The 10183-nt window shown below is 46.6% G+C and overlaps 1 protein-coding gene across 2 annotated transcripts in view; it reads right to left on the bottom strand.

Annotated features, from left to right (window-relative positions):
• Positions 1 to 1256: 1256 nt before the first annotated feature.
• The window catches only part of actn3b (actinin alpha 3b), a 19473-nt gene continuing 10546 nt past the window's right edge, over positions 1257 to 10183 (bottom strand). The window contains exons 2-21 of one of the 2 annotated variants that reach the window (XM_034614943.1): positions 9865 to 9979; positions 9411 to 9530; positions 8842 to 8928; positions 8014 to 8101; positions 7728 to 7806; positions 7494 to 7575; positions 7176 to 7261; positions 7000 to 7092; positions 6427 to 6657; positions 6144 to 6291; positions 5465 to 5615; positions 4515 to 4623; positions 4229 to 4369; positions 3787 to 3969; positions 3411 to 3545; positions 2688 to 2867; positions 2452 to 2598; positions 2220 to 2285; positions 1947 to 2105; positions 1257 to 1855 (exon numbers count right to left, since the gene is read on the bottom strand). In XM_034614943.1, the coding sequence (XP_034470834.1) occupies positions 1697 to 1855; positions 1947 to 2105; positions 2220 to 2285; positions 2452 to 2598; positions 2688 to 2867; positions 3411 to 3545; positions 3787 to 3969; positions 4229 to 4369; positions 4515 to 4623; positions 5465 to 5615; positions 6144 to 6291; positions 6427 to 6657; positions 7000 to 7092; positions 7176 to 7261; positions 7494 to 7575; positions 7728 to 7806; positions 8014 to 8101; positions 8842 to 8928; positions 9411 to 9530; positions 9865 to 9979 (2559 nt within the window). In that variant the 3' untranslated portion in view covers positions 1257 to 1696. The remainder of the gene's footprint in view (positions 1856 to 1946; positions 2106 to 2219; positions 2286 to 2451; positions 2599 to 2687; positions 2868 to 3410; positions 3546 to 3786; positions 3970 to 4228; positions 4370 to 4514; positions 4624 to 5464; positions 5616 to 6143; positions 6292 to 6426; positions 6658 to 6999; positions 7093 to 7175; positions 7262 to 7493; positions 7576 to 7727; positions 7807 to 8013; positions 8102 to 8841; positions 8929 to 9410; positions 9531 to 9864; positions 9980 to 10183) is intronic. The other variant, XM_034614942.1, reaches the window with a different exon arrangement.

The following is a 10183-nucleotide window of genomic DNA, read 5'->3' as shown; positions in this document are numbered from 1 at the left end:
GCGCCCCCTGCAGCCACACATGGTGATCAACTGTGAGTCTCCTTGATCCACGTCGTTTCAGTCAAGCTGCTGTTTTGCTTTAAGGGAAAATGGAAGAATCAAGAGAAACCAATCACCCTTAAGTTTTAATGAAAATAACGACACGAGAAACTAGTGTTTAATCATTTGTTTTATTCCAAGTTGTGGTGTTTTGCGTGGCACTGTGTGAAAGTGGGTTTTGGTGGCGTCAGTGATGAACAGTGAGTTGAGGATGAAGGACGGAGAAGAATGAGGAGAACTCGCACTGCTTTAATCATGGCCGACCTGTCATTAACCCCACGAGCCCCTCGCTGACAGAGGTCTGCCACGGTCCCACGTACAGGATCGATTCTTCTTTATCAGTCCGCAACTTCCCTGACGCCCTGTCGTCTGTCTCACTGCTCGACGCCCCCTCTCTAAGCCCCTCCTCCTCCGGAGAGGCGTGGGACGTCTCTCTGTGGCCATAACGTTTGTCTTTCCGTCTTCCCTCTGAGCCACGGCCCTCTCACTTTTATCTTCATTTACCCACAGTGCTTTGCTTCGAGTTGCTCTCTCTCCGTTTATCACTCAGCCCTTCAGAGTCTAGATTCTCTCATTCATCCTCCGTTTGTTCCTGCGCTTCCTAAAGGTTCTAAGATCCCCGGGATAAAGATGATAGTTGCTAACGTTCATGTTTCACAGTGGTACTTTTAATGTTTCACTTGAGAGTGTTTGGTGGTTACGCTCGGGCCACACGGGCTGCGTGAGCGTCGCGTGGGCGCCGCAGAGAGTTGAGCTTTTGTTCTCAGGTTGGGACTAAACTGAGCCGTGCTGCTCTTCTGGAGCCGGAGTTCACCGAGCTCGGTTCGAACACACGAAGAGAATCAAATATGTCACAAACATCTGCAGCACTTCCTGTTTCAGAGTAAAAGCACTCCAGCGTTTCTGTTGACAATAACAAGATAAGTATTGTAGTTGCAGGACCAGAAGCTGCGTTTAGTTAACGCAGTACTTTTATTCCAGAAAACACAGTAATTATACCAGTACCCTGACTAGCAGACACGCTGCCTGTGTGAACGCACGAGACGCGGCCGCCACGCGCTGCTCACGCCCTCGGTGTGGCCCGGACTCGAACCCCTGACTTTCCTCTGCTGACGATGGGTTTTACACGATTTAAGAGTCTGAGACTTGCAGCATTTCTAAACTTCAACATAGCATGCATCTGCACAAATACACAACCAACAAGCCAACTGACCAACCAGCTTTTTCATCACATTTTCTTCTTTAATTACCCTTCTACAAAAATATGTCATCTGAGAGCGAGAGGGCGGAGAGCAGGAGGCTTTGCTCAACACACGATTCGTTATCTTTCCCCTCGTCACCACCTTCTGTTCGACATCTACAAGTCTGTTTATGTACGCTCCTACATAAGTTCAGCCTGGCACCCGTGGGTGTTCTAAAGGTTTGGAAAGAAGAGGGGCCGTCCAGATTTGAGCAGAGTCTTCTACTCTCACCCTCTCAGGCAGTGTAGACAGGGGGGGGGGGGGGGAGTAGAGGTTAAGATTTAAAGAGGAAAAGATGATAAGAACAAATGTAGGAGGACAGTGGAAGGGTTTAAAATCGCTCTCTCCGAACAGGAGAAATAGGGGGAAGCTGGGAAGAAGGGATGAGAGGAGGTGAAGAGAAAGCGGCTGTGTTTTTACAAGTCGCTCTCTCCGTAGAGGGCACTGGAGAAGGAGATGTAGTCCAGGGCGCCGGTCGGGCTGTCGACTGCGATGTACTTGGTCATGCGGCTGATGCAGTACTCGGCCTGCTCGAGCGGCAGCTCCCTGCGCAGCTCCTCCATGGTGATGTAGTTCTGCAGAGGAGAGGAGAGGGAGTCGATGTGGTTCAACTGAAGCTGTGGATCTAGTTATCGATCACCTCAGTGTAAGACAGGATCCTCTCACCTTGTCTGAGGCCAGAATCTTGAAGGAGGCCATGACCTGTTCTGCAGTGTCGGTCTCAGCGGTCTCGCGGGTCATGAAGTCGATGAAGGCCTGGAAGGTCACCACCCCCGTGTTGTTGGGGTCCACCAGGGTCATGATGCGAGCAAACTCCACCTCACCCTGTCGGGGGGGAGAGGATCCTTTATTGAGTTTTCCTTTAACGACTTGTCTTCACTCATCGTATTCAAGTTAAACACGTGAAGTTTAAATTGATATCAGAATATTCGGACTCACCAGATCGTAGCCCATGGAGATGAGGCAGGCGCGGAAGTCGTCTGGGTCCATCATTCCGTTTCTCTTCTGCAAAGGAAAAACAAATGTGTGGATTCATCATGAGTCCTGATGTTTCACAAGATCTCTGCTGCTATTGTCTTGATTTCTGAGTTTTAAATAAACAGTCTAATGAAAAAGGTCTTTCTATACGAGCTCTCTGTGTGGTTTGTCCCGCGGGCAGCGAACGCCTCACCCTGTCGAAGTGGTTGAAGGAGGCTCTGAACTCGTTGAGCTGCTCCTGGCTGATGCCCTTGGCGTCGCGGGTCAGGATCTGGTTCTCCACCTCGTTGATGGTTCTGGCGATGGTGGTGAGCAGCTGCTCCCAGCCCACGCGGATGTGCTGCAGTGGTGGAGGGGAAAATGGATGAATGAAGAAATGAAACAGAGCAGGAGGAAGATGCAAAGTGAAAGTGCCTCCGCGCGCCGCACCTCCATGGTGTAGTTGGTGTGCTTGTTGTCGAAGATGAGGGACTCCTGGCTGAGCTGGTGGTCGCCCTCCAGCTTGTCGATGTTGGATTTGTAGTTGATGATGTTCTGCTCGTACTGTTTCAGGCTGTTCATCTGTTCCTCCAGGGAGCTGGCGATGTCCACGGACACGTGGCTGATCTCCTGCAGGAAGCAAGAAACACCGTGAGAAGATTCCACTGAAGCCAAGTCCTATTTTTATATCTTTAGTATCAGCAGGTATATGTGGTGTGTTGTTCACACATCCAATAATTAATGACGTCCAGATTACTCAGGAACCAGTTAAATAATAACATGAAATCATTAACTTTGAATTATTGAATTACATATATTTTATATACTATACTATTTTTAATATGCTGTGTAATGTTTGGTTTCCGTGCTCAATTGAAATGAGATGAAAACTTATTTTCCTGAATAAACGATGCAGAAAAGAAAAATCAGTTTTCTTAATTTAAGTTGTATCTATTTGGGTGTTTATTTCTGTTGTTTCTATATATTGTGGAGTTTTATTTATTGATAATAAAGTTCATGGTTAAACTGTAAAGGATCGATTACATTTCTTTGTCATGAAGAGTTTTACTGTATAATGATCTACTCCGTGTTCTACATGCAGCAAAGTCTCATGTCAAGGTTCCTTCACGGTGATATCGTCCAATCAGACTGAAGGTCCCTTCTCTGCCGTACCTCCATGTTGGTTTGAATCCAGGGTCCGATGATGTTGGCCTGGGCAGCGAACTGGCGCCTCAGTCTCTCGTTGGCCTGTTGTCTGGCCACCTCCTCCTGGAGCATTTGGTCTCTGAGGGGCACGAGGTGCTTCACCTGCAGACCAGTTAGAGGTTTATCACACCAGAGGAAGGAAACTGGAGAAGCATCACGTGTCTCCTCTAGCTCACGTCTAACCTCGACACTGTGTCGCCATCAAAGAGCTGTTTCTCATCAGCCAGATGAACAAGTGCAATGCAGAACGTTGGGAAAATTCTAAATAATCTATTAATGTGTCATTTCCTGTTCCCTTGACTGGGAATCCCACTTGTTTGTGGGTGCGTTGGATTCGACTCACGGTGTCCCACTTAGTGCTGATGTCCGGGGGGGTGAGGTTGGTGTAGGGGTTGATTCCGGACAGCTTGATGCCGTAGGTCTGGGCGATCTTCAGGATCTCGTTGTGGATGCCCATGGTGGCCATGCGCTCCTTGTCGGCCTCGGGCAGGGTGGCCTTGAACTGGTCGTGAGCGGTGATCAGACTCTGTGGGGGGGGGGGGGGTGGAGTCAGACAGAGGAAGTTTGATTCTGTTGGATTTTACTCAGGACCAAGAGAGAACCTGTGAAACTTTGACTCGGATCCAGACAAAGGAGATTCTGGACATTTTATTACTTTAACAGTCTTTTCACATAATAACTCAGGATTTATCTCTACATGTATAAAGCATGCTGATGTTTCCTTATGGTTCTGTTATGGTTGGTGTTAAAAACTGTAGTGTGTGTGTTCATGGTGCTGTGTGTACCTGGATCTCCTCGATGCTGTGGACGATGAACATGTCCTGCAGGTCCTCCATGGCTCCGTCCATCCAGTTGTTAAATGGCGCCGCCCTCTTGGCAAACTCCAGGTACAGCTGGTCAATAGTCTCCCACAGCTTCTCCACACGCTACACACACAACAACACACAATACACGTGTGTTCAGACTGTAGCTTGTGTTCAACAGACAACTGACATCTCAATTAGTTTTGGATAAAAGGTGATAAACACTGAGTATATCTATAACATTATGAATATGAATATGAATGTCTACCTCCAGTGCGTCCCTCCTCTTCTGGGTCAGGGTCCCCAGGTTGTCCCACTGGTCACAGATGCCCTGGCAGCGGGTGTTGACTGTGGCAGCATCGTGGTAATCCAGCTCACTGAGGGAGTCAAATACATCTTCATCTATTTCATATACAGATGGACAACAGGTCGTAAACCCCACCTTCTCCATGGTAGTGGATGGGACATGGACCAGACTAAGGTCACAACACACACAATGGTTTCTCTCATTTTGTAGTAATGACATTACCAGTGCGAGATGGCAGCGCCCATATCAGAACATCTGTCCATCTGATGGAAGTGGGGACGTGTCGTCCATCTTTATAAACAGTCTTTAATGTATAATGGTAAAAAGTAAAATGTCTAAATGAAACGTGATCTCGTGTAAAATATCAGTGTAAGACTGTAATTTAAAATGTAATCTGTTACTGCGTCACTGTAACTGTAATAAACTCAAAGCAACAAGTTTACTGCCAGTTCCAAAACTAACTTCTGTCACTTTATCATAACTTCAGTGAGAAACTACCGTCCCATACTTCAGGTCGTTTTTATCCTCACCTGCGACGCAGAGGTCACCGGAGAGCGTTTAGCTTTTGAAGCCCTGATAAATGAGGTTTGACATTTATACATATTCATATTAATTTACTGTATATATCATCAAAGAGCTCCTGAGCAGCGGTGGAGGAAGGAAACGTGGAGATCAAGAGGTTTCTGCTCTTTCATGATTCATCTCTTCATCTCTCATTAATATGCTTCTCACTCGTCTGTTGCACCTTTTGTTCTTCTCGTATTCTTCTACCTCGACCATCTCTCTACCTCCTTCAGTTTCCGAGACAGCACAGTTTCTCCTCCTGTTTCTCCTGCTCTCCATCTTTATTTCTCAGTGATCTCCACGTTAGAAACCCTTCATCTCCACTTCCTCCTCGTGGTGGGTCTTACTTCAGCTCCTGGGCGATGGCGGCGATCTGCTCCACTCTGTCCTGGTGAGCGGCGAGGTCGCTCTCGAAGGCCTCGTGCTTCCTCATGAGGGCTCTGATCTCCATCAGAGACGCTGACTCGTAATCCTTCTGGGACAACAGGTCCTCCTTACCTGAAACACACGGGGGGGAAAGGTCAAGACTCACAGTTGTTAAAGCAACACTGAGGATGAGTCTGATGTGTGAGAGGGAGAGAAGGAGGAAACTTTCTCATGTTCACAGAGCGTCTGTTCTCTGTTCTCTGCTGAGTGGGTTCCATCTCCTGTGAGAAGAACTGACTGAGAGTCAGCTTCAACTGTCACAACCAGCTCCAGGTGAAGAGTGAAGCTGAACTCAGATCAGTTAGAAACACTCTGAAGTTATTAAAAACCAGAGTTTATCTCCAATATTCAGCAGGAAACTGTTAAACATGAAGAAACAGAGTTTGGTGGATTTGTTACAGCTGCAGCTCTTCAGGGTCAGGAAGCAGAGGATCATGGGTAATAACCAGTGGGAGCACACACTTTAACTTATTATTATTATTATCAATAATAGAAAATAGAAGCTCCAACTTCTTCTGTGTGAAACCAGGAAGATTTGATCCCGTCCCTCTGACCTCAGAGCTGACTCCCTGAGATCGCTCCTGCTTCTTCAGTTCTTACCTCCGGTCCAGGACTCGTGCATCGCACACTTCTGCTTGAACTTCTCAGCCAGGTGGTCGAGTCTCTCCAGGCGACGGATCTCCGTCAGCAGCCACTCCTCGTAGCCCTTCTCCACCTGCTCCAGACCCTTCCAGGCGTTGGCAATGTCCTGAAGGAGGAGGAGGAGGTTTAGTCATTACTGTGACGTGTGGAAGGGACGAAGAGTTTATATATTCATGGAGCTTTTTCTAATATCAATGCTGAGAGCCTATGAACCCAGATTGATGGCGTGCTGCTGCCTCACCGACACCATCTTGCCCTCGGAGGGCATGAAGGCGGGCCTGTTGCTGAGCCGCAGCTTGGTCTGCAGGGTGTTGAAGTTGATCTCCAGCTGACATTTCTCCTGCACGCGTGGCGGCTTGTGGATGCGGCGGTAGTCACGGAAGTCCTCCAGCTTCTGCTGCATGGCGCGCATGGTCTGCTCCGTCAAGCGGTTCTCCAGCCAGGGGATGGTGCGGCGGATCCACTCCAGCAGCTGCAGAGTTCAATCATCAAGGGTTATTTCAATCTAGAGGTTTTATATCCGTCACTGTGACATGTTTCCATCGTTGGTACATTTTGTCTGGATTAGTTTTTTTGTGGTTGACTGACTTTGGATTTGAGATTAAATGAAGCTTCGTCTCTTCTTCATCAATTCTTACCAAACTATCTTCAAGATTCTATCTCACTTGACCTTTGACCTTCACTTAGACCCTCTGAATTCCACTGGTCTTAACAATATCAGTAATTTAATCAGTTATTCGTGGAAAAGAAAAAGAAATGACGAAGAGGAGGAGCAGTGATTTGAACTTGTTGCAGAGGAGGAGTTTTCTCTCACCTCACTCGCCAGCTTCTCGTACTCCTCCATCAGTTTCTCGTTTTCCTGGTTGACGGCCAGAACTTTGCAGATGCGGTTGGCGGCGGTCTCAGCCTGAGAGGACGACATGAACATTTACATTTATATGATATATTAAATATTAGTACGTTCAATAATAAAGTAAAACGCCGTCTGACCTGCTCAGCTCCAGCGAAGGCGTGGTAGAAGCAGGACACGTAGGTCATGATGGCCTTCTCATCGGGTTTGGGTGTGTTCACAATATCTGAGGATAGATTCATATTACAATTATTATACCTCATGAACACATAACCTTAGTTTGGCTTTTGAAAAGTGTCAGTAAAATACTAAATGATTTAAAATCTATGTTTGTATGAAAACTTATAGAAACATCAGTTCTTCAACAGATGATTTCAAAGTTCTCTCGTCCTCGTGCGATCTGCCGTCGTGAACTCGATACGGTTCTGTCTGGTTCCTGAGCTCCAGTGTTTCCTCACCTTCAGCGTCCAGCATCTTGGGGATGTCCAGGAACTTCTCAGCCACCTCGAAGGCGGTGTTCAGGTTTCCAATGGGGTCGTCCTGCAGACACAAACACAGGACATCTGTCATATCTACAAACGATTTCCTGTGGTTAAGTCCTGTGAAATACGCGATAACAGCAGAAAGCATCTGAACAGAAACAGGAGTGAAAGAAGGAGTATTGATGGTGGAACAAAGCGAGGACAGGGCACCTTTCTCAGTTTGGAGTAGTCGATGAGGTCGGGTCTGTGTCTGTGGATGAGGGCGCACAGAGCCAGGCCGTCCTTCCAACTGAGAGGAGGAAGAGGAGGAGGAAGAGGAGGAAGAGGAGGAGCAGGAAGAAGACGTAAAGTAATAAAAGATGAAGACGGAACAAAGAAAAGTGATCAGTGATAAAGGAGGAAGGGAACGTGTGACAGTAACAGCTGGGAAACAACATGGTGGATACGAGCGGCTGCAGTTCTCTGTGGACGCCACAGTTCGGTGGTGTTGACCCACCTGATGTGGAAGTTCTGCACGTTGACGTTCCTGTAGGGGGCAGTCTTCCTCTGGCACCACAGCAGCAGACCCTCCTTGGCAGAGGTCTCTGCAGACACAGTCAAACATTATTCTTTATGAACAAGGGAAGTGGCCTGAATGTAATAAGATGTTTAATATATACAGGTTGGATTCATGGAAGATGAAGTTTAACGGTGAATGAACCACGAGGAGAGAATCCTAATAAACGAGGTTCAGACATTCTGTCCTGCGCTGGCAGAGGAATGATGCATTATGGGAGGTCGGAGCACATTGCAGAGCAGCTTCCACAAAGAGACGAAGAAGACGAGCTGAAGGTCTGAGTCCTTCTCACAGAAATGTGCTGTGTCTTGAATAATGATAAGATATAAAGTTGATGGAACGAATAAAAGGTTATTGACTGCACATGTCGCACAGTGGAGGAAACTGAGGTGAGCATCTGAGCAAAGTCTGGATTGTGACGCTACTTGGAGACGAGAAGTGTTTCATGAGTTCAGAAGGTTGTGCTCATATAACACACGTGGGGATTCTAGTCAGAAGCAGAGAGCTGCTCTCGTGTGGAATAAACTCGACACACATCGTTCGCTAATGTTGATGAATAAAACACCACAAACAGGAAGTGTGTTCCTTTGTAACCTGACACACAAACATGTTTGAATCTAGTCATTTCAATCTGTATGAAAACCAAAGTGCAAAGATCTCAAAGTTGTGATTTTACCTGTTGATCTATTTCTTAACGATTCTTTAAACCGTTTCACATCTTTAACCCAACAAACGTGTGGCGTGTTTGTAATGAGGATTCAACTTCACCTTCCACGGAGATGTCCTGGATGGCAAAGCGCAGGATGATGGTCCAGATCATACCCAGGGTCATCTTCCCATTACCGTCCACGATCTCTGCACAAACACACCAACACACATTAGTGGAGAAGATGGAGACCGGGTCCTGGGACTCTCTACGAGGTGAGAAGATCGTTTGAAGTTCTTGAGACTAATTGAATTCCGTGCGGCCCGAAGGCTCCGAGGAAATCTGAGCTGCAATTAGGGAATTTTTGTGCAACAGCTTTTGAGCTGAAAGTTACACAAGTGAACGTCACAGCGTGTTTCTGTGGTTTCACCCAGTTTGACCTCAGAACCCAACAGATTTAGATTGATGTGATTCACTCAGCAGCTTTGAACATTTCACTGAACATTGAGTTTAATTCAATAATAAAGGTTTTAAATTCTAATATTTAGAGGTTTGTTCTTCTATCGAGGACAATTTCACTGTTTGACTAAAACGTCTTTAAAAACACAAAGTCTCAAGTGAATGAAACAACAGTTTACTTTGATAGATGATTATTCAGATGAAGCTGTGTTGATTAAAGCAGGCGACTCACCCTCAGCACCGATGGACACCAGCTTCACTCCCTTGCTGCAGATGAAGTCCAGGGCTTTGTTCACGTTGGCGATCTTATGGAAACGCATCTTGCCCTTGTCGGGTTTGGGCAGTCTCTCGCCTGAATGACAGAAACAATGTTTACCAGGGCGGAAACAACTGTTGCTCAGTTTGTCATTCATCAGAAAATTCATTTGCAAAAGATTTTAATCAACAATTAAACGTTTATGCCGATGATGTCTGTGATTGCTGCTCCTCAAATGTGACGATTTACAGATTTTGTCAGTTTCACTGAAAGTCTCCTTTGTCTCTTAAAGACCAACAAACACATTCGTATTTACTTTGTCATCAGGGTTCATCCCTCGGATCATCTTAGGTATATTGTTGTTATTGTTATTGTTATTATTGATGACTGACAGATCAGTATCACATGATCACAGTGTCATGGACTCCACCTGATATGACCTCCAGCAGCAGCATGAGTTTGAGGCCATTTCTGAAATCCTCTTCAATGTTCTCGATCTGTGTGCCGGCCTTCCTCAAGTGGGAGTTACACCAAGCTGTGAAGGTCTGAGGGGGGGGGGGGGGAGAGAGGAGACACGGTCATATACATGTGTGACACATACATCCACGTGTACTGACAGCACGCACACAAAGAGAGAGTTAACAGATGTGATCATTGAACATCTGGTTTCAGGTTTAATGAGTCTGGTACCAAGGAGCAGCCTGAGGCCTCATAAGAGAGGGAGAGGATTTCTACAGGTTTCATTGGCC

This window comes from Hippoglossus hippoglossus, chromosome 18 (assembly GCF_009819705.1).
Source record: "Hippoglossus hippoglossus isolate fHipHip1 chromosome 18, fHipHip1.pri, whole genome shotgun sequence".
NCBI classification, from domain to species: domain Eukaryota; kingdom Metazoa; phylum Chordata; class Actinopteri; order Pleuronectiformes; family Pleuronectidae; genus Hippoglossus; species Hippoglossus hippoglossus.
This window is presented reverse-complemented; position numbering and strand designations above follow the sequence as displayed.